Consider the following 22,988-nt stretch of genomic DNA (forward strand, 5'->3'; position numbering starts at 1 on the left):
TTCTTCACTCCGGCCATGGAGTCCTGATCAAGGAGGAGACAGTGACAACTCAGAGGAGACTTTCCTGAGCAATGTCCAAGCCCTTTCTCCAAGCCCTGCCCCTGTCACTCTGTGCCACCCATTTTTCCTTTTCTCAGAGCCCTTCCTTCAGCCCCGTGCCTGGAGCTCTGCTGGGATCTGGCCCCGTTGCTGTGATTTGCAGGGGCTCTGCCCATGGACACCGAGGGATCAGCTCTGCTCTGCAGCAGTGGGGTCATGGGAACAGGGACAGGGGCCAGTTCTGGGGTTAGAATTCATCAGCCCAAACTGCTCCTGAGGCAGACGAGCTTGGCAGTATCTCCTTTTACGGGGCTGAGGAACTGTGATGGCCAAAGGAATTTTGAGAGGGTTTTCTGTTGTGCCCAGGGAGATCAGAGAGAACTGTGCAGTGCAAGAGCATTGGCTGGAACTCCATGAAGTGTGATGGGAGCTGCTCTGTCCCTCCATCTGTCCCCAGCTGCCCATTCTGAGATTAGGGACAGACACTGTGTTCCCCTGAAAATCAGCCTGACACATCTGAGAGCAGAGGAACCCACAGCAGAGCAAAGTGGCTCAGCCTTTCTCAGAGTCTCAGCCCCACTCCTGGCCAAGGACACTCCTGTCCCCCAGTGTCCCCTGGAGGCAGCTCACAGCTTGGATGGCATCCCCAGGACACACCAGGGCTCCTGTCCATGGCACTGCTGCAGGAGAGTCAGCTCATTCCCAGCCTGCCAGCCTGCCCTGCCCAGAGCTCCCCGGGGCAGAGGGAGCTGGGACACCCCATTGCTGTGCTCAGCCTGCACAGGAGGAGCCCCAGGGCTGGGCCTGAGCCTGCAGCTGGAACTGCCATTCCCAGAGAGCCCCTCAGCAATGCCAGGAGCACCTGGGCAAGGCAAGGAGAGAGAGAGGCAGGCCCTGAGGAAAAGCCTTTCCCTGGCCAGCCCTGCACAGCCCCTGCCAGGCAGCAGCAGTGCAGGACAGTGGCCCTCAGGCCCTGGTCAGCAGGGAATGGGCACATGGCAGGAGAGATGCCCTTCATCTCTGCTGCTGCTCTGCTGGCCCAGGAGGGCACTGAGGGCCCCGAGCCCCCGGGCTGAGGGCTGTGCTGGCTGGGAGGGGACAGCAGAGCTGTGCTGCTCAGGGCAGTGTCTGCCCTGCAGGGCAGGGCCGGCAGGTGCCACATCTGCCCTGCAGCAGGGCTTCCCTCAGCACTGCCTCCCTCCCTCCCTGCCCAGGGCTCTGCTGCTGGAGCTGTCCCAGCCCGAGCTGTTCCTGTGGCCCCGGGCTCCTTCCCTGCCAGTGCTGCCAGAGCCCAGCCCAGCCCTGGGCCAGCTCTGCCCTGCAGCTGCTCGGGGCTGCAGGGATTAAAGATCAGCTCCCCCAGGCCTGGGCACCATGGAAAGGGGATGCTGGATGGATCTGGAGGCTGGGGAGGTGCAGGCACTTTTTTCTGGTTCCCAGGAAACCCCAGTGTGTTGCTTTAAAAGCCTCAGCTTCTACCCAGCAAAGCTAACTTTCAATTCCCACCAAGCTGAGCCAGGGAAAGGTGGGTGCACAGACTCAGAAAAGCAGAGACTCAAGAGGGAAACTCCTGCCCTGAATGTGCTCATGAAAAGTCCCCTCACACATGAGCTGGAAATGAGCTGGAGCTCTGAGCAGCCCTGGCCCACACAGCACCCTCTCCACAGCAGCAGGAGCTGCCCAGGCAGGAGCCACTCCTTGCACCCACAGCTCCCCTCCAGCATCCATGGGAGCTGCCAGGCAGGCTGAGAGCTGCCCCTGGCAGGTGGCAGATGCCCTGGGCTGGCCAAGAGCCCTCAGGGCTGCAGCACCTGCTCTGCACCACAGCCCTGGGCAGCCCTGGCTGCAGCCCCAGCTTCAGCCCCTGCAGCCGTCCCTGGCAGCAGGAGCCGTCCTGCCCTGTCCCTCTGACGGTGCCCAGGGCAGCCCCGCTCTGGAGCACATCCTCCCCCAAAGCAGCAAGGGCAGCAGAGCCATCCTTACAGTCACCTCAGTGCTGTCCTGGCTCAGCTTGAGGAGATCCCTGCAGCCACAGACTTACCCAGTCACAAGTGGTGAACATTTCTCCACGAAGAAGCTCACAATTTCCAAAAGTTGTGAAGATTTCTCCATGAATAATCTCAGAATTTTCCTTGCAGTTTTTTTGAGCCTCTGTCTGCTTCATTCCTCTCAGGTACCTGCAGGCAGCACCCTCAGCCCTGCTGGGCAGGGAGAGGAGCTGCTCCTCAGGAGAAATGTCTTTTTGTAGGTCTTCTTGGTTGCCAGGAGCCTGGCCCAGCTTAGCAGCACAAAAAAAGTACAAACACTTTAGAGACTCCCTTGAGGCTTTGCTGTTGTTTATATCAGGCTCAGTTCCTCAGAGAGTGTTCAAAAAACTTCTACAGAAGTCAAAATTAAATTGAAATACTCAACTTTCTTCAAGTTTTAATGGATCCCACTGAGAGAAAGGACTAAGAAAGTGTTCCCAGGTTCCAGTCAGAGCAGAACAGTGCAGGCAGTGATGACAGGTGGGGACAAACAAGGCAAAGGTGTCTCTGATGCTGACCAAACCTGGATGTGTTTCAGGAATGCCAAGGGCCAAGGCCTGAGCCCCAGCCCCTGCCAAGGCAGATCCTGTCCCTCCCTCCTTGCTCAGGGCTCTTCCCGGGCCACTGGGATGTGGGGATGTGCAATGCCAAGGGCAGCACCATGGGGCGGCCCCTGCCAGGCTGCTGAGCAGGGACAAGGAGGCAATGAGGCCCCAGGGCTGCAAGGGTCACTTGTCCCCTCCTGATGCCTCAGGCCCAGGGCCAGCAGCCATGGCCCAAGTGCTGCAGGAGTTGGCTGTGTCAGGGCCTTTCAGCTGCTGCCCATGCCTGTGCCCTGTGCAGCCCAGGCTGTGCTACGGTGTCCATGGCCTGCGCCTCTGTCCCTGCAGGCTGTCGTCATCCCCCGGCTGCCCCACCTGGCTGGGCCCTTCCTTTGCTGACAGCTCTGTGTCCTGCCTGCCTCTGCCTGGGCACACAGAGCCTTGGGCTGCTCCAGACTCCTGCTGGGGGATGTGTTGCACCACAGCCCTGCCCTGGCAGGGAAATTCCTTTCTCCTTGTGTCCAGTCTGGGCCTCCCCAGCTGCCCTTTGCATTAATTCATTTTTCTGTGGCTGTTTTCTACTATGTGAAAAGGATCCACCATTTCTGAAACCACTCTTTAAACACTCTCATGGCTCTCCTCCACTGTCCTCAGCCTCCAACCCAAGGAGCACAGAGCTCCATTGTCCCTAAAAAGTGGTCATGTGCCTGAGGCCTTCAAACCCCACCTTGGGAGATCTCTGGGCACTCTCCAAGGTGTTTGCAATTGAAAACATTCTGCTCATAGTCCAAGAAAATCACCAGAGGAAAGGGCCAACCCAGCCTCTGTGTGCTGGCTGCTCTTGTGTGGGAGCAATCCTTGGATATTTGGAATTTGGGAGGCCAAATTCTAATTTTGGTCATGGTCCCTGGACAAGAAATTTGGTTCTTTTCCACAGGAGGGAATGAACAGAGCCCCAGTGTTTCAGGGGCAGATGAGAGGTGACCACCAGTGGCCAAGGCCAGCCAGAGCTTCCAGGGGGGGGGCGGTTTCTGGGATATACCCTTAATTATAAGAAATTTTGTAGGAATAGTATTAATTCTGGCAATGAGCATCTAAAAAGATGGGTGGTTGTTTTCCATAGCAAGGAAAGCACAGAGCTGCAAGGCTCCAGGACCTGATGAAGGGCTGCCCTTGACATTCTAAGATCAACCAGACCTGTCAGGGGGCCCCTGGGAGGCCAAGCCAGCCAGACCTGTTCCATGTTCCCTCAGTTCAAGGGGGCCCACAGTGTCCCAATGGTCCCTTGCTTCCATGAGGCCCTGAGGTGTCACAATGTCCCCTTGGTCACACGGGGCCCTGAAGGCTCTGAATGGTCTCCATGGTTCCATAAGGCCCCACAGAGTCACAGTGGTCTCTGGGTTCCATGAAGCGCCGCTGTGTCACCGTGGCCCCTTGGTTTCATGGGGTCCAGTGGTGCCACAAGGATCCCCTTGGTTCCATGAGGTCCCCACAGTGTCCCTGTGATCTCCACAGCAAGGAAAGAACCCAGCCCCAGGGTGGCAGGGGCAGTCACCAGAGGCCAAGGCCAGCCAGACTTGATGGTACTGACAGATTTTGCCTGGGAGCAACCCTTGGATATACAGATTTTTAGAGGTGGAATCCCAATTTCAGACGTGGACACATGGAAGAGAAAGACGCTTCTTTTCCACAAGGAAGGAAAGCATGGAACACTGGTGTCTCAGGGCCAGATGAAAGGCGGCCTTCAGAGGCCTAGGCCAGCCAGACCTCTCTGTCCTGGTAGCTTCTGTCTGAAAAAGACCTTTGTATATAGGGAATTTTGGAGGTGGAATCCCAATTTTGGCCATTTCTGCCTAGATAACAAGGACAGTTCTTTGCCATAGGAAGGAAGGTCAGACCCCAAGTGTTTCAAAGGCAGAAGAGGAGAGAGCTGGCTCCTGGGAGGCCAAGCCAGACAGATCTGTTTGTCCGGGCAACCTTTGGGAAAGGAGGAGTGCTTCAATATATAGAATTTGGGAGCAGGAATCTCAATTTTGACCACAGACATTTTGAAAAGGACGGTTCCTTCCCATTGGAAGGAGAGCACCGAATCCCAGTGTTTAGAAAGCAGCTGAGAGGGACCCCCAGGAGGCCAAGGGCAGCCAGACCTGTCTGTGCTGGCAGCTTTTTTCTGGGAGCTATCCTTGGATATAGGGAATAATCCTTAGATAAGAGAAATTCTGGAGGCAGATTCCCGATTTTGGCCATGGGCACCAGGTCCAGATGGATGATGTTTTCCCATAAGAAAGAAACCACATGGTCCAAGTGTCTAAAAGACAGAGGAGAGGTGGGCCCCTGGGTGGCCAAGGCAGCCAGATCTGTCTGTCCTGGCAGATTTCATCTGGGAACAATCTTTGCATATCAGGAAATTTGGAGGAGGAATCCCAGTTTTGGCCATTGGCCCCTGGAGGAGAAGGACATTTCTCTCCCATAGGAAGGAAAGCCCAGAGCCCCAGTGCTCCAGGGGCAGAGGAGGAGCAGCCCTCAACATGCCAAGGTCAGCCAGACCTGTCAGGTGGACCCCAGGAGGCCCAGCCAGCCAGAGCTGTTCCATGTTCCCTTGGTTTTGTGGGACCCCAGAGTGTCACAATGCTCTCCTTGGTTCCATGAGGCCCTGGAGTGTCACAATGTTCCCTTTTGCTTCTGTAGTGTCACAGTGGCCCCTCGGCTCCTCACACCCTCGCTGTGTCACAGTGGCTCCAATGTGACACCACGGGCTCCACAAGGTCACCACGGACTCTTGGTTCCTTGGGAACCCCGAGTGTCACAATGGTCTCCTTGATTCCATGAGGCACCACAGTGTCACAATGGCCCCTTGGTTCCATGAGGTTCCGCAGTGTCACCGTGGTGTCCTTGGAGCCGCATTGTCACAACTGACCCATGGCTCCATGAGGTTCCGCAGTGTCACTGTGGTCGCTGTCAGAGGCTGGATGAGATCGATGTCCCGAGACACCTCGGGATGCTCGGAATGCCCGTGTGGGGCCAGGGCCGGGCCAGGCCTTGGTCTGTGGTGGGATGGAGCCCTGCCCCAGCCTGGCTGAGCTGTCAATCACACAGCAGGGCTGGGGTTAGCCCAGCTCTGATTGGCTCATCTGTCAATCAATCACAGAACAGCAGCTGCTGCTGCCTACCCTGACTCTGATTGGACAAGCAACTGAAAGTCCCACCCAAGGGGCGGGCCCATGGAGGCCCAGGGGGTTAAAAGCCGGAGCACGAGGCCAGCCCATGCTCTGATTGCTGCCTTCTCCTGGGACTCCTCTGTGAGCAACGCTGGAACCCGAGCAGCTGGTACCTGTATGTGTGTCTTTCTACAGATCTGCTGTCTTTGTGTTGTTCTCCATTTCTTCTTCTAATCCTACTTGCCTGGGACATTTTTGAGTTAATCCTTATCATCTTAAGGGTTAAAGGTTTTTAGGTCAAATGGGCTAAGGTAATGAAGTTAATGCTATGATAAGAGTTTCATGTTGAACTGGATGTTGTATTAAACCCTTTGCCAAAGTTCCTTGATTGTCTGTATTTTGGCTGTAAAATTTTGTGTCACTCTGACCTCCTAGCTCAGTTGGTTACAGCGTGGTGCTCATCACAGAGGTTGTGGGTTCAATCCCTGTGTGGGCCATTCACTTTAGAGCTGGACTTGATGATCCTTGTGGGTCCCTGCCTGCCAAGAATATTCTTTGCATCCATCCATGTTGAGAATATCTGGTTGGTGTTCCTCCTTTGTAGGAAATGACAGTAAAGAAACCTTTGGTTCCCCCCAGCATTTAGGTTTTCTGGGGTGTTACAGCCCTGCAGGCTCACAGTGGCCTCTTGTTTTTATGAGGCCCCACAGGATCACCCTGGCCCCTTGGTTCCATGGGCCCCAGCAGTGCCAGGATGATCCCTTGGTTCCACAACTTCCCACAGTGTCACCCTGGCCCTTGGTTCCATGACGATCTGGAGTGTCCCACAGGTTGATGCCATTTGTCCTTGCTGCACCTGCCATCCCCCTGCCCCACAAACAGCCCCGAGCCCCCCGGGAGGGACAGGCCCTGCTGTCCCAGCCTGGGCTCAGGGCTTGGCCTTTCTGCTCCCTGCAGCCAGCCCAGGCCTTGCTCAGCATTGCAGTTCCCTGCTCACAGCCTTGGGCTCCCTGCAATCCTGCCCTCAAGGATCTGCTCTCAGCAGTGCCTGCATAGCCTTGGGCACTGCCTGCCCTCAGTGGGGCCCAGGGATGCTCCAAGGGACTTGGAGTTTTGCTTCTGACTCCTTGAGCAGCTTCTGCAACCTTCTCTCAGTGCCTGGGGGTCCTGGACTCAGCCCCAAATCCACTGTGGGGCTCATGAAAATACAGAAAGCCCTTTTGGGCTCTTTTTCTTCCTTCAATTGTCTTCAAGCCTTCAGGGCTTGCGCAGCTCATTGAAGTCCCTTTCTAGTTCTTTTGGGGAGGAAGATTTCAAAGTGCACCTCATTACTTTTATCTTCAGTCCAGTGAGTATTTTTTTAATTTTCAGTTCAGAGAAGAGCTGATAGAAGCATTCCCCAGCTGATCTTGATGCTGAGTGTCTCCTTAGGAGGTCTGGACATGGAGAAGGATGAGCCCCTTTAGGGCTGACCCTGTTTGGACAACCTGCTCCTCACCCCAACCTCACCATGTCTGACACGGCCCACCTGGGACTGACATCCCTGTGCCCTCCATCAGAACCTTGTCCCCTGAGCTCTGCAGCTCCATGTCCCAGCCCATTGCACCATGTCCCAGCTGCTCTCCTCAGGGCTCTGCCTGCACACAGGCCCAGGAGAAGTTTTCCTCTTGGTAAGGAAAGAATGGAAAAGCCTGAGCAGGTTCCCTGAACAACAAACCCCACTCAGGAACCACATGCTTAGTCCAGACTGCCTGGAATGATGTCACCTTTCTGCAAGGGACAGTGTGAGCAGAAATGGTCTCTGTAAGCAAAATTCTCTGAGTCTTTCAGCTGAATTCTCTGTCCCTTCCCTGGATCTGTTGCAGATGGAAGCTGCTGGTGCCATCCTCACCTTCAACCTCTCTTTTGAAAGCAGACAGATGTTCCCGGGTGTGTTCAGCAGGATTTGCTCCATGTTCCTACAAAGCTTTTGTGTTCCTCATGGAACGAAGGGGCCGTTGTGACACTGAGGGGGGACATGGAAGCAAGGAGCCCCTGTGACCCTGGGGTCCCCTGGAACCAAGGGGCCACTGTGACACACCAGGGCCACGTGGATCCAGTGGCCACTGTGACACTGTGGGTCCAAGGAGACCGTGGTGGCAGCACTGGAACCTCCTGGGACCAAGGAGTCCATGGTGCCCCAGCGGGGCTGCACGGAGCCAATGGTCCATTGTCACCCTGCCCATCCAAGGAGTCCAGTGGGACACTGGAAGCTCATGGAACCAGGCAGGCCCTTGTGACCCTGAAGGACTTGATGACCCCAAATATTCCTTGTGACACAGCAGGGCATCATTGGAGCCAAGGAACCGCTGCTGAAAGTGTGGAAACTCCTGGAACCAGGGGCTGTTGTGGCACTGCAGAACCAGCCCAGCTGCTGGACCTTGTCCCCTGGCCCTGCACAGCTCCTTGGGAGGCATGGCAGGAGCAGCACCCTGGGAGCCTCGGGAATGCCCCTCTGGGATCCATGGCACACACTGCCAGGGTCTGCAATCCCAGATCCCAGCCAGGAAAAGATGTTCCTGCCCTTGAAGGCAAAGCTCTTCACAAGGAGCCAAAAGCCAAGTGAAGCAAGATCTTACAGTGACATTTCACTGCCAGCCTTCATAACTTCACCCATGGTTGTTGTAGCTCATGGATTGGGAATTAAATCAGGGGAGGATCTTTGGTGGGAGCTGCCCTGGCTCGAGAGAGACACTGTGAAAGAATAAGAGGAGGCAAAAAAAGGCAGGAGGAAGAGGAAGACACAAACACAATCAGCTGAGAAGGTGGCGCTTTGAAAAACAAACTGGAACTGATGGAAAATGAACAGGACAGAAAGCAATAATTCTAAAAGTTTTCTTTACTATCAAAATACATCCCACCCACCCAGCCCCACACAAATCCCCATCCCACACCTTGAAATTTGGATCCCATGTCTACCAATCTCCTTCCAACCCCATCACACTCTGGAGGCTTTGGAACTGAGTTGTTTTGGCATGAGACTGAATTTTTTGAGGTGAGAACAAGACATTTTGAGGTGGGTTTGTGGCCTTTTTGGGGTAAGAGTGAGTTGTTTTCAGAAGGAGTGAGTCCTTTTGAGGTGAAAGATCAATCCATCTTGGCTTTTGGAATGCAAAGAGAGGGAGAATACTGCCAAAAACCCCCAAAGAACCCTCAGTTTTTCCAGAATATGTCCCCAAACCCTAAATCCCCCTTTAAATGGTGGAACTATACATATCTTTGATAATTTTTTTTTCTTTTTAGTCCGGTTTCAGAGGTTTTTAAGGGATGGAGAAGAAAATGAGGGTCAAACCAAAAGGATGACCAGCCAAGTGTCTTCCCAACATGGCTCACAGTGAATGTGATCACCAGGGCTCTGCCCAGTGTGGGTCCTCTGATGGGGGATGGAGTAAGGGCAGTGCACAAAGCCCTTCCTGCAGTTGGGGCACTCGCAGGGCTTCCCTTACTGGTGGCTCTGTTGGTGTCTGGTCAAGTGAGAGCTCTGGGCGAAGCTCTTCCCACCCTGGAGACACTCGTAGGGCTGTTCCTGGTGTGGATCCGCTGGAGGCAGATCAGGCTGGAGCTTGTGCTGAAGCTCTTCCCACATTCCCCACACTTGCAGGGCCTCTCCCAGTGTGGATGCACTGGTGCCTGACGAGGTGGGAGTTGTGCTTGAAGCCCTTCCTGCAGTCAGGGCAGCGGAAGGGCCTCTCCTCTGTGTGAATCTGCTGGTGCAGGAGGAGATGTGAGCTGCTCTGAAACCTCTTCTCACACTCAGGACACTCGTGGGGCCTCTCACCTGTGTGGATCATCTGGTGGATGATCAGGTGGGAGCTGCAGCTGAAGCCCTTCCCACATTGCCCACACTCATGTGGCCATTCCCCAGTGTGGATCATGGAGGGGTGTCAGGGAGCAGATTGGTGCCCCTGTTCTCCAGGAGGAGGCAGTCAGAGAACTGCTGAGCCCCTTGGATGTTCATAATCCATGGGCCCAGATGGGATCCAGCCCAGGGTGATGAGGGAGCTGGCAGATGAGCTTGTGAAGCCTCTCTCCATCTTTTCCCAACAGTCCTGGCTCACTGGTGAGGTTCCAGAGGACTGGAAGCTGGCCAATGTGTTGTGCATTCAAAGAAAGGGTAAGAAAGAGGATCCTGGTAATTATAGGACAGTTTGATATCGGAAACATGTATATGTATATGAAAATTCAGAATTTTAGAAGTATATAATGTGCTTAAGCAGATGGAGGAGAAGCAGAAAAATTCAGCTTATTTAGCAATCTTATAAAAGCAAAAAAACAACTTGTAACACAACACGTAAGAATCTAGTTGCTAGGTAAAGGCCATAGAGATAAGATGTATATTGTGTATATTGTGAAAATTCAGTAAAGCAAGACTTAGGTATTGTGGAAAGCCGATAAAGCAGAACCTGTGGCTTAAGAAACCATTAAGAACCAGGCTCCTGGTTTTGGCCAGAACAAACTGACCTGGGAATTAGCCAAACCTTCACTGCACCTGCCCAGAGGCAGAGATCAAACAGTGAACAACTGAGGAAGACCTCTTACTTCATCAGAAGACCCCTGCCTGCGACCACCAGGAGGTGTGGAAACAGAGAAGACTAATATAATATGAAGTGCAAGGAGGCAGAGAGTGGGCAGGGAATGGGCGGGCAGGGAGGGGTGGTTTTGTGGGATCTGAGTGTATTTAAACCTTAAACCTGTCTCAACCAGGTACGCAGGTATGGTGGAAAATCCCCCGTGTGTCCCAGCAGAAAATAAAACATACCTGCTTTACAGTTTGAATTGTGAAGTCCTCATTGTGCAGCTCAGTTTTGGTGCCGTGGCTCGGATCTCTGGGCCTGGCTGCAGGAGCCAGCGGGAAGTGGACACTCCCAGCCGCGGCCGGGTCTGTCCGGAGGACCTCCGCTCCCCGGCCGCTGCTGCGGAGGACAACAATGTGGGAACTGAAAAGAGGAGTGTGGCTAGATAGAAAAGGCAAACAGGTATGGGCAAAAGGAAGAAATCTGGATCACAGAAAAGAAAACAAAAGTGAAGCAAAGGAAATTCTCAGAGCAATTTAGTGGTGGGTGCCAGGCAGCCCTGGCTCTGAGCAACAATGTCTGCAGTGGCACAGGAAACTCACAGCTCATTGAAAGCAACTTTCTGCCTGACTTCAGAGGCCACAACAAACCTGAGGGGTTTCCCTCCTGTCCCTCAGCCCTTCCTGGCCCCAGGGGCTGATGGCATTTTTGCTCACTCAGGTTCATCTCCCCACACCAACACCATGGGGGTGCTCACGCCTGCTCTGGGCAGTGCAAACAGGGGCTCCTGAGGCAGTGCTGCCGTGGCTGTGCCTGCAAGGATGCAGCACCTGTGTGAGCTGGGGAGAGGCCAGGGCTGCAGAGGGGGGATGTTGTTGGCAGGTGCATGAGGACGCTCTGGGACGCTGCCCTGGGGTGTCCAGCGCAGTGGGGATGGATCAGCCCCTGCTCTGCTGCTCCTTCCCGTCTCCCCCAGGGACCTTGCAGAGCCCCAGCCATGCTGTTTGCCCCCAGCCTGCCCACAGCCAGCCTGGGGCTGCTGACGGGGCTTTTCTGTGCTGAGCATTGGCCTGGCCGTGTTGTGGAGAGAGCCTGGGCAAGGAGCCTGCAGCCCCCAGGCCCTGGCCTGAGGCGTCAGCGCTGCCCCAGCAGTGCCCATGGCCTGTCCCTGCTGCAGCCCCGGCACTGCCACCCCCAGCCCTGTGCCCGGCCCCGAGAGCACTCAGGCCCTACAGCAACAGCAGGGCCAGGAGGGCAGCGGGGCAGGGCCACGGCAGCAGCACTGGCAACACCAAGTGCTGCTGCTGCTGGGCACAGCTGCTGTGCCAGCACGGATCTGCCCCAGCCCTTCACACAGACATTGCTGCTGCAGCCACAGAGAAGGGAACAAAAGGGGGATCTCTGCAGAAAACTCTCTGAGAGAACATTTTGCTCATTTAAAGCTAGTTAGGACTACAGCTCCTCATTAACACAGTATGGGGCCATGGTGATGATGGAGAGAAAGAAAACAAGAAAAGGCACAAACCACGGCCTTGATTTATGAACACCATTGAAAGTAAAACCGACAACCAAACCAACAAGTGCTATCAAAGATAATTTTTATTACAAGCAATGTGCAGAAATTGGCCACCATTTTAGTGTTTCTGAAATCGTCCAGTGCTCAGTGTCCTCACTGCAGCCTTGAGCTCCTGGTTCCTCAGACTGTAGATGAGGGGGTTCAGGGCTGGAGGCACCACTGAGTACAGAACTGTCAGTGAGCGATCCAGCAAAGGGGAGGAGATGGAGGGCGGCTTCAGGTAGGCAAAGGCTGCAGTGCTGAGAAACAGGGAGACCACGGCCAGATGAGGGAGGCAGGTGGAAAAGGCTTTGTGCCGTCCCTGCTCAGAGGGGATCCTCAGCACAGCCCTGAAGATCTGCACATACGAGAAAACAATGAACACAAAACAACCAAATGATAAACCAGCACTAACAGCAAGAAGCCCAAATTCCCTGAGGTAGGATTTGGAGCAGGAGAGCTTGAGGATGTGTGGGATTTCACAGAAGAACTGGCCCAGGGCATTGCCCTGGCACAGGGGCAGGGAAAATGTATTGGCTGTGTGCAGCAGAGCAGTGAGAAAGGCACTGGCCCAGGCAGCTGCTGCCATGTGGGCACAAGCTCTGCTGCCCAGGAGGGTCCCGTAGTGCAGGGGTTTGCAGATGGACACGTAGCGGTCGTAGCACATGACGGTCAGGAGATAATACTCTGCTGTAATGAAAAACAAAACCAGAAATAGCTGTGCAGCACATCCTTCATAGGAGATGTTCCTGGTGTCCCAGAGGGAATTGTGCATGGCTTTGGGGACAGTGGTGAGGATGGAGCCCAGGTCGCTGAGGGCCAGGTTGAGCAGGAAGAAGAACATGGGGCTGTGCAGGAGGTGGCCGCAGGCTACGGCGCTGATGATGAGGCCGTTGGCCAGGAGGGCAGCCAGGGAGATGGCCAGGAAGAGGCAGAAGTGCAGGAGCTGCAGCTGCCGCGTGTGTGCCAATGGCAGCAGGAGGAAGTGGCTGATGGAGCTGCTGTTGGACATTGCTTCACTCTGGGCTTTGTGGACTGTTGAAAGAAGACATTGACAAGTGGGGATAATTTTATTTTAGTCAGTCCTATGTATTGTATTTGGAATCCCCTAAAAATCACTTTTTTTCCTCGGAACGAATTTTGCTAAAATTTTTGAGTTCAGGTATCTGCTACTGCTGAGTTACTGCCACATCATAAGAACTGCTCTCAGCCTGAAGACTGGGGAGCCCAGATGGAAAGCAGAGCTCCCTCTGCCCCAGTGCACTGAGACCTGCTGGTCCCCACAGAGGTGCCCTTTGCTCATTACACCTCCCTCTATTTCAGGGTGATGGAACTTAAACGTTTCCTGAAAAATAAAGTGGACTATCTGAAAGTTGCAATCTCCAAAAAAATTTCCCTGAATTCTTCTCTCCTTGGTTTTCTCTGTTCCTTTACTCGAGATGATATCAAGGGTTGGTCTTGCTCTGTCATGCCTGGAGTTGTGCCTACTGGGAGCTGTTTCTCTCTATCCAAGCCTTGTCCCTTCCACAGCTCCCACAGCCCAGCTCCGTCCTGGGGGCTCAGCTCTGCCCTGCACACCCCTCCCAGCACAGGGCACTGCCCAGGGGCATCTCCCTGGCACCAGGGCCTTAAGGGCAGCTCACACAAACACAGATGCTGCCAGCCAAGGTGCTGCTGTTGCTGTCTGTAGCTAGAGGAGGGTGAGGAGGCACTTTCTGAGGGAGACCTGAGGCACATCTGCTGATCCCCAGGGTGACAGTGCAGGAGTGTCAGTGACACAGACAACCCTGACAGCCCCTTTCCCTTTCCTTCATGAGAAAGCTGAGAGCAGCCCTGGCCATGCAGCACCATCTCCACAGCAGCAGGAATCTGCCCTGATGGGGGTGGCTCCTTCCACCTCCAACTTCTCCCCACAGTCCATGGGAGCTGCCAGGCAGGCTGAGAGCTGCCCCTGGCAGGTGGCAGATGCCCTGGGCTGGCCAAGAGCCCTCAGGGCTGCAGCACCTGCTCTGCACCACAGCCCTGGGCAGCCCTGGCTGCAGCCCCAGCTTCAGCCCCTGCAGCCGTCCCTGGCAGCAGGAGCCGTCCTGCCCTGTCCCTCTGACGGTGCCCAGGGCAGCCCCGCTCTGGAGCACATCCTCCCCCAAAGCAGCAAGGGCAGCAGAGCCATCCTTACAGTCACCTCAGTGCTGTCCTGGCTCAGCTTGAGGAGATCCCTGCAGCCACAGACTTACCCTGTCAGAAGTGGGGAACATTTCTCCACGAAGAAGCTCAGAATTGTCCTTCCAGTTTCTTGGAGCCTCTGTCTGCCTCATTCCTCTCAGGTACCTGCAGACAGTGCCCTCAGCCCTGCTGGGCTGGGAGAGGAGCTGCTCCTCAGGAGAAATGTCTTTTTAAAGCCTTCTTGGTTGTCAGGAGCTGCCTCTGATCCAGGAGCCCATCCCAGCTCAGCAGCACAGACACAGGACAAAAACTTTAATTAGTCTCTAAGAGATTTGGTGTTAATTACATCAGTCTCAGTCCCTCAGAGACTGTGTAGGAAACTTCTCAAGAACGCAAAATTTAATTGAAACTCTGAAGTTTTCAGAAGTTTTAATGGGTCCCACAGAGAAACACGACTGAGAAAGTGTCCCCAGGTTCCAGGTAGAGCAGAACACTGCAGGCAGTGATGACAGGTGGGGACAAACAAGGCAAAGCTGTCTCTGATGCTGTCCAAACCTGGATGTGTTTCAGGAATGCAAAGGGCCAAGGCCTGAGCCCCAGCCCCTGCCAAGGCAGATCCTGTCCCTCCCTCCTTGCTCAGGGCTCTTCCCGGGCCACTGGGATGTGGGGATGTGCAATGCCAAGGGCAGCACCATGGGGCGGCCCCTGCCAGGCTGCTGAGCAGGGACAAGGAGGCAATGAGGCCCCAGGCCTGCAAGGGTCACTTGTCCCCTCCTGATGCCTCAGGCCCAGGCCCAGCAGCCATGGCCCAAGTGCTGCAGGAGTTGGCTGTGTCAGGGCCTTTCAGCTGCTGCCCATGCCTGTGCCCTGTGCAGCCCAGGCTGTGCTACGGTGTCCATGCCCTGCGCCTCTGTCCCTGCAGGCTGTCGTCATCCCCCGGCTGCCCCACCTGGCTGGGCCCTTCCTTTGCTGACAGTTCTGCGTCCTGCCTGCCTCTGCCTGGGCACACAGAGCCTTGGGCTGCTCCAGACTCCTGCTGGGGGATGTGTTGCACCACAGCCCTGCCCTGGGAGAGAAATTCCTTTCTCCTTGTGTCCAGTCTGGGCCTCCCCAGCTGCCCTTTGCATTAATTCATTTTTCTGTGGCTGTTTTCTACTATGTGAAAAGGATCCACCATTTCTGAAACCACTCTTTAAACACTCTCATGGCTCTCCTTCACTGTCCTCAGCCTCCAACCCAAGGAGCACAGAGCTCCATTGTCCCTATAAAGTGGCCATGTGCCTGAGGCCTCCAAACCCCACCTTGGGAGATCTCTAGGCCCTCTCCAAGGTGTTTGTAATTGTGAACATACTTCTCATAGTCCAAGAAAATGACCATAGGACAGGGCCAGCCAGGCCTCTCTCTCCTGGTTTCTTTGTGTGGGAGCAATCTTTTCAATATGGAATTTGGGAGGCCAAATTCTAATTTTGGCCATGGTCCCTGGACAAGAAGGTTGGTTCTTTTACACAGGAGGGAAAGAACAGAGCCCCATTGTTTCAGGGGCAGATGAGAGGTGACCACCAGAGGCCAAGGCCAGCCAGAGCTTGCAGAGTTTTTTTCTGGGATCTACCCTTGATTATAGGAAATTTTGTACGAATAGTACCAATTTTGGCAATGGGCATCTAAAAAGATGGGTGGTTGTTTTCCATAGCAAGGAAGGCACAGAGCCCCAGGGCTCCAGGAGTTGATGAGAGCCTGCCCTTGACATTCCAAGATCAGCCAGACCTGTCAGGTGGCCCCTGGGAGGCCAAGCCAGCCAGACCTGTTCCATATTCCCTCGGTTCCACGGGGCCCCACAGTGTCCCAATGGTCCCTTGCTTCCATGAGGCCCTGAGGTGTCACAATGTCCCCTTGGTCACACGGGGCCCTGAAGGCTCTGAATGGTCTCCACGGTTCCATAAGGCCCCACAGAGTCACAGTGGTCTCTGGGTTCCATGGAGCCCCGCTGTGTCACCGTGGCCCCTTGGTTTCATGGGGTCCAGTGGTGCCACAAGGATCCCCTTGGTTCCATGAGGCCCCCACAGTGTCCCTGTGATCTCCACAGCAAGGAAAGAACCCAGCCCCAGGGTGGCAGGGGCAGTCACCAGAGGCCAAGACTTAACTGTACTAGCAGATTTTGCCTGGGAGCAACCCTTGGATATACTGATTTTTAGAGGTGGAATCCCAATTTCAGACCTGGAAGAGAAAGACTGTTCTTTTGCACAGGAAGGAAAGCATGGAACACAGGTGATTCAGGGCCAGATGAAAGGCTGCCATCAGAGGCCTAGGCCAGCCAGACCTCTCTGTCCTGGCAGCTTCTGTCTGACAGCAACCCTAGGATATAGGGAATTTTGAAGGTGGAATCCCAGTTTCAGCCATTTCTGTGTAGATAACAGGGACAGTTTATTTCCATAGGAAGGAAAGCACAGAGCTCAAGTGTTTCAAAGTCAGAAGAGGAGAGAGCTGGCTCCTGGGAGGCCAAGCCAGCCAGACCTGTTTTTCCTGTCAGCTTTTTTTTATGGAGGAATCTTTGGATAGATGGAATTTGTGAGGAGGAATCTATTTTGACCACGGACACTCTGAGAAAAAGGACAGTTCTTTTCCATAGGAAGGAAAGCACTGAGTCCCAGTGTTTCAAAAGCAGGGGAGAGGGCCCCCCAAAAGGCCAAGGGCAGCCAGACTTGTCTGCTCTAGCAGCTTTCTCTTGGGAGCAAACCTTCATTGTAAGGAATTTTAAAGGTGGAATTCCAATCAGAAACCTAGTCAAGATAGGTGTTTTTTGTTATACGAAAAGCATGTGGTCCAAGCATTTCTGCAAGAAGATTAGAGGTGGCCACCCTTAGCCCAAGCCAGCCGGTGTCTCTAGTGGCACCTTTCGTCTAGGGGCTGTCCTTGGACACAGGGCATTTTGGAGGTGAAATGTCAATTTTGGCTGTGGATGCCTGGACAGGAAGAAGAGTTCTCTTCAGTAGGAAGGAAAGCACACAGGCCCAGTGTTTCAAAGGCACATGAGTGCCAGCCCTCAGGAAGCCAAGGCCAGGCAGACTTGTCAGACCTGGGAGCTTTGTCTGGGAGCTATCCTTGGATATAGGGAATTCTGGAGGCAGATTCCCAATTTTGGCCATGGGCACCTGGTTGAGATGTATGTTTTTTTTCCCATAAGAAAGAAAAGCATATGGTTCCAGTTTCTCAAAGGCAGATGAGAGGTGGCCCCCAGTGGCCATGGCAGCCAGATCTGTCTGTTCTGACAGATTTCGTCTGGGAACAATCTTTGCATATCAGGAAATTTGGAGGAGGAATCCCAATGGACAGTTCTCTCCCAATAGGCAGGAAAGCCCAGAGCCCCAGTATTCCTTGATCAGGTGCTTCATCTTTGCCACTTGTCCACTTGATTGGGGACTCTATCGGGTGTGTAATTTCCAGTGTATTCCCAGAGTATTGCTAATCTGTTGTACAACCTTTGAAATAAAATGGGCTCTGCTGTCTGAGGAGATGACTGCCGAACCCCAAATCGTGGTACAATTTCTTTGCTCAATACCTTGATCACCTCTCGAGCTTCAGCAGTTCTAGTGGGAAAAGCCTCAGGCCATCCTGAGAAGGTGTCAGTTCATACCAATAAATAACAAACCCCCGTTCTCTTGGGAGTCAATCGTCCCAAGCAGAAGGAAGAGCAGCCCCTGGCCCCCAGCCCTCTTGCTCAGCATTGCAGTTCCCTGCTCACAGCCTTGGGCTCCCTGCAATCCTGCCCTCAAGGATCTGCTCTCAGCAGTGCCTGTGCAGCCTTGGGCACTCCCTGCCCTCAGTGGGACCCAGGGATGCTCCAAGGGACTTGGAGTTTTGCTTCTGACTCCTTGAGCAGCTTCTGCAACCTTCTCTCAGTGCCTGGGGGTCCTGGACACAGCCCAAAATCCACTGTGGGGCTGATGAAAATACAGAAAGCCATTTGGGGCTCCTTGTCTTCTTTCAATTGTCTTCAAGATGGTTGAAATGAGGAGATGTGGTCTCAGTAGCTTTACACGAACTAAACGATCTCCCAGCAGCATTATCTGCAGAGATCCCCCTTTGTTCCCTTCTCTGTGGCTGCAGCAGCAATGTCTGTGTGCAGAGCTGGGGCAGATCAGTGCTGGCACAGCAGCTGTGCCCAGCAGCAGCAGCACTTGGTGTTGCCAGTGCTGCTGCCGTGGCCCTGCCCCGCTGCCCTCCTGGCCCTGCTGTTGCTGTAGGGCCTGAGTGCTCTCGGGGCCGGGCACAGGGCTGGGGGTGGCAGTGCCGGGGCTGCAGCAGGGACAGGCCATGGGCACTGCTGGGGCAGCGCTGACGCCTCAGGCCAGGGCCTGGGGGCTGCAGGCTCCTTGCCCAGGCTCTCTCCACAACACGGCCAGGCCAATGCTCAGCACAGAAAAGCCCCGTCAGCAGCCCCAGGCTGGCCGTGGGCAGGCTGGGGACAAACAGCATCACACCATGGGAACGTCCCTTGGGGAGCAGGATCATCCTCCAAGTGCTTCAGGAATTGTCTGCAGGCTCCTGCAGTGCCTCCTGCTGCTCCCTTGCCAGAGGCACCACAGGCCAGGGGGGCACATCTGCCCTGCTGTGTCTGCCTGTGGGGCTTCCTGCTCTGGGCAATGAGGAGGGGCTGCAGAGGCTCTGCAGGACTGACAGGATGGGCTTTGGGGCTGTGAGGAGAAGCTGAGGAACATGGGCTGCTGCACCTTCTGAACAGGAGGCCTGGGGCTCATCCTGCAACTGCTGCAATGGTACAGAGAATCACAGAATCAGCAAGGTTGGAAAAGGCTTTGGAGATCATCAAGTCCAACCTGTGCCCTGACACCACCTTGTCTCCCCTGAGCCTCCTCTTCTCCAGGATCAACAACCCCAGCTCCCTCAGCCACTCCTCACAGCACTTGTGTTCCACACCCCTCCCCAGCCTTGTTGCCCTTCTCTGGACACGCTCCAGCCCCTCCATGTCCTTCCTAAATTGGGAGCCCAGAACTAGACACAGCACTCGAGGTGCAGCCTCACCAGTGCCCAGCACAGGGGAAGAATCCCTGCCCTGCTCCTGCTGCCCACACCATTCCTGATCCAGGCCAGGAGCCATTGGCCTTCTTGCCCACCTGCCCACACTGCTGCCTCATGTCCAGCCTGCTGTCCAGCACTGCCCCACGTCCCTTTCTGCCTGCCCACTGTCCAGACACTCTGTCCCCAGCCTGGAGCACTGCAGGGCTTGTTGTGGCCAAAGTGCAGGACCCGGCCCTTGGTCTTGTTCAGCCTCACCCTGTTGGATTTGGGCCCTGGATCCAGCCTGTGCAGGGCCCTGTGCACAGCCCTCCTACCCTCCAGCACATCCACACTCACACCCAGCTTGGTGTCACCTGCAAATTTGCTGATGCTGGACTCAATCCCCTCCTGCAGATCCTCAGTGCAGATCTTGCAATCCCCGCTGGCTGCCTCTGATCCCTGGGCCATCCTGGGGGTGCCCTGGGATGGCTCTCAAGGGGATCTGTTCCATCCCCTTGCTGGGCACCCAGGGCAGGCTGACAGGCCTGCAGTTCCCCACATCCTCCTTGCAGCCCTTCTTGGGGATGGGCTCCCATTGGCACCTCCAGGCCTCTGGGCCCTCCCTGCTGAGCCAGGACTGAGGAGAAATGATGGAGAGCAGCTTGGGGAGCTCATCCAGCAGCTCCCTCATGGCCCTAGGATGGATCCCATCTGAGTGGCTGAGCAGGTCCCCAGCTGCTTCCTGCTGGATTGCAGGGGGCTCTTGTTCTCCCTGTGCCCATCTACCAGCTCAGGAGAACACTTGTCCTGAGGACAGCCTGTCCTATTGTTGAAAACTGAGGAAAAGATGGGGTTAAGTACTGAGCTGCGGAATAAGGTCTTTACAATTTGAAATTCTAAAGCAGGTCTGTTTTATTCCAGCTGGGAAGCATAGGGGATATTTTCACCAATTATGGTACCTGGTTGAGACAGGTTCTGGGTTTAAATACACTTAGATCCCACAAAATCACACTTCCCTCTCCACTGATTCCCCACCCACTCTCCACCTTCTTGCATTTATATTCTAATTAGTCTTTGGCGGTGCCATGGCTCCTGGTGGTCGCAGGCAGGGGTCTTCTGATGAAGTAAGATGTCTCTCTCCATCTCTGAGCAGGTGCAGTGAAGGTTTGGCCAATTCCCAGCTCAGTTTGTCCTGGCCAAAACCAGGAGCCTGGTTCTTGCTGGTTTCCTAATCAGTTCATTCTGCTTCTTTGGGTCTTCACAATACCTGAGTCCTGCTTTACTGAGTTTTAGCAATATACATCTTATCTCTATGACCTTTACCTAGCAACCAAATGCCCATGTGTTCTGTTTATTGTTTCTACCTAACCAGTTATACTTCTATGTGTTCTGGGACAAGATGTTTCTCTGCTTTCAAAAATTACTAAATAAGCTCGATATATTTCTGTTCTCTCCTTCACCTATTTAAGCACATTATATGCTTCTAAAATTTTGAATTTTCATATGGCTATATGTTTCATATATTAATTATCCCCTTTTCTTCTAAGTGGCGCAAATTCTTTTGCTTCCTAAAGTACTTACCATATTCTCTATGACTATCTTTAACTAGTTGATTAAAAAACACAATAGACCATGGTGGCCATCCTTCCGAACAGTTCTAAATTCTAAAAAAGACATAACCAAAACCAAACCAAAACTTTACCGAACTAAAATTAATAAAACTATTACAGGATGACACAATTTGTTTAGAAACCCTGTTGCAGTAGGAAACCATCCAAAAAATACATCCCATCAATGGTGAGATGTGTCTTTTTATCTTTCTAAAGACTCTCCTTAGTCTCTGTGTTATGGTGTATTGTAATTTTTAACACCTGCCTTAGAGATTTGCAAGACTTCCATGCAGTTTGCTCTTTGATCTTGATTGCAGTGAAGGAGGTGAGGAGCACTTGCAATGGTCTTTCCCACTGTGCTTCCAAAGTCTTTTCTACAAGAGACTTTACACAGACATAATCTCCAGGTTACACATTATGTACTGGTCTGTGCAGTCCCCTACACCGGGTTCCCAATAGATGTTTTCTAATATTGTTCAGTTGTTTCCTAGGGCTAGTATATATTCTGTTATGGGTTCTCCCTCTGCTTGTGATGATGTTCCCTTCTGCACCTCACAGGGTCGCCCACACAGGATCCCAAAGGGACTCAGTCCTTCCTTTGCCCTTGGCTTAGTTCATGTGTGTAAGAGAGCTAAAGGGAGAGACTGAGGCCAAGGCAGGTTGGCCTCCTGTCCTCATTTCATCATTTGCTGCTTGATCAGGTGCTTCATCTTTGCCACTTGTCCACTTGACTGGGGACTCTATGGGGTGTGTCATTGCCAATCTATACCCAGAGCATTGCTGATCTGTTGTACAACCTTTGAAATAAAATGGGCTCTTCTGTCTGAGGAGATGACGGCCGAACCCCAAATCGTGGTACAATTTCTTTGATCAATACCTTGACCACCTCTCGAGCCTCAGCAGTTCTAGTGGGAAAAGCGTCAGGCCATCCTCAGAAGGTATCAGTTAATACCAATAAATAATGAATCCCCATTTTCTTGGGAGTTCTGAAACATCAATTTGCCATTGTTGGCCAGGTCCATTCCCTCTCCCAGTCTGACCCATTTCTGGCTTTGGAGTGTTTTTGGGATTAGTGTGGAGGCAGAGATCACACTGTTGGGTTACTTGCCTTACTGTAGTGTATCACTTTCTAGCTATGATGCCCCGAGCCAAGTGCTTATGCCTGGCCTCTGTTCCCCAGAGCCTCTTCTCATGCTCTTCCTTTCCTACAGACCATATCAGATGGCTGGGTATGATTGCCTTTCCTTCTGGAGTGAAGGCCCAGCCTTCTTTATTGTATGTCCCCTTCAGATCTGTGATTTGTTTTAGATCCTCTTTGTCATCATTTGGCTTACCCTCAAGAGAAATTTTTCCATCCAGAATTAAAGGTCCTTCCATTTTTACCTCTCTCTTTGCTTCTTCTTTTGCCTCTCTGTCCATCAGCTCATTTCCTTTTTTGAATTCCGAGTTTGCTTTTTGATGTGCTCTGATGTGCATGATTGCTGTTTTATTTGGGAGCTGTACTGCCTTTCATAATCTCAGGATTTCTTTTGGAGCATCTTTTACATCCTGGTGGCTTGAGCTCGTTGCTTCAATGGTTTCCAAGCAGTCCTGGTGTCCTGTTCCCCTGTGTTTCCACTGAGGAAAGAAGCTGCATTGACAATGTTAGTGACCACAATCTCCACATCATCCTGTTCTACCATGATGGCTTGAGACCTCAGGAATCCCTGTGGAGGAAGCCAATGCCCGCCCTTCCCTTTTAATACTGCAGACCCTGTATGGGACACCAGCACAGTCATTTTGTGTCCCAAGGTGAATTTCCCTGCCTCTTGGATGTTCAGCACCACGGCTGCTACCGCACCCAAGCACCCTGGCAATCCTTCTGCAGTCGCATCCAATTGCTCAGAAATGTAGGCACTGCCCCACGGTGTGGTCCCAGATCTTGTGCTGATATTCCTGGGGTGATCCCCTGTTTCTCATGAGAAAACAAAAAGAAAGGCTCACTCACGTCAGGGAGCCCCAGGGCTGGAGCTGACATTAGGGCCTTTTTCAGTAGTTCCAAGGCCCGTGGAGCTGGTTTATCCCATTGGAGATGCTTCTGCTCGGTGTTGATCAGTGCATACAGGGGCTGAACAAGCAGTCCATAATTACAGATCCAGAGGTGACGCGACCCGGTCATTCCCAGAGAAGTTCTCAGCTCCTTTACAGTCTGTGCCTTTGGTGTTTGGCATGTAGCCTCCTTCCAGGCTCACCCTAAGGTCCTTTGCCTGGCACTAATCTCACAGCCCAAGTAAATGACTTCTCTCTGCAGTATTTGGGCTTTCTTCTTGGACACTCGGTACCCTTGGA

General features: G+C 53.5%; 1 protein-coding gene across 1 annotated transcript; it reads right to left on the reverse strand.

Moving 5' to 3' along the window:
• Positions 1-11,953: 11,953 nt before the first annotated feature.
• Positions 11,954-12,900, reverse strand: LOC134562335 (olfactory receptor 14C36-like). Its single transcript, XM_063419713.1, has one exon. The coding sequence runs from the start codon at positions 12,884-12,886 to the stop codon at positions 11,954-11,956; it is 933 nt and encodes a 310-aa protein (XP_063275783.1). The 5' UTR covers positions 12,887-12,900.
• Between the last annotated feature and the right edge of the window lie 10,088 nt (positions 12,901-22,988).

This window comes from Prinia subflava, chromosome 27 (genome assembly GCF_021018805.1).
Source record: "Prinia subflava isolate CZ2003 ecotype Zambia chromosome 27, Cam_Psub_1.2, whole genome shotgun sequence".
In the NCBI taxonomy this organism is placed as follows: domain Eukaryota; kingdom Metazoa; phylum Chordata; class Aves; order Passeriformes; family Cisticolidae; genus Prinia; species Prinia subflava.

Coding starts and splice junctions, on each gene's coding strand:
- LOC134562335 (XM_063419713.1), bottom strand. CDS start 12,886: ATGTCCAACAGCAGCTCCATCAGCCACTTCCTCCTGCTGCCATTGGCA.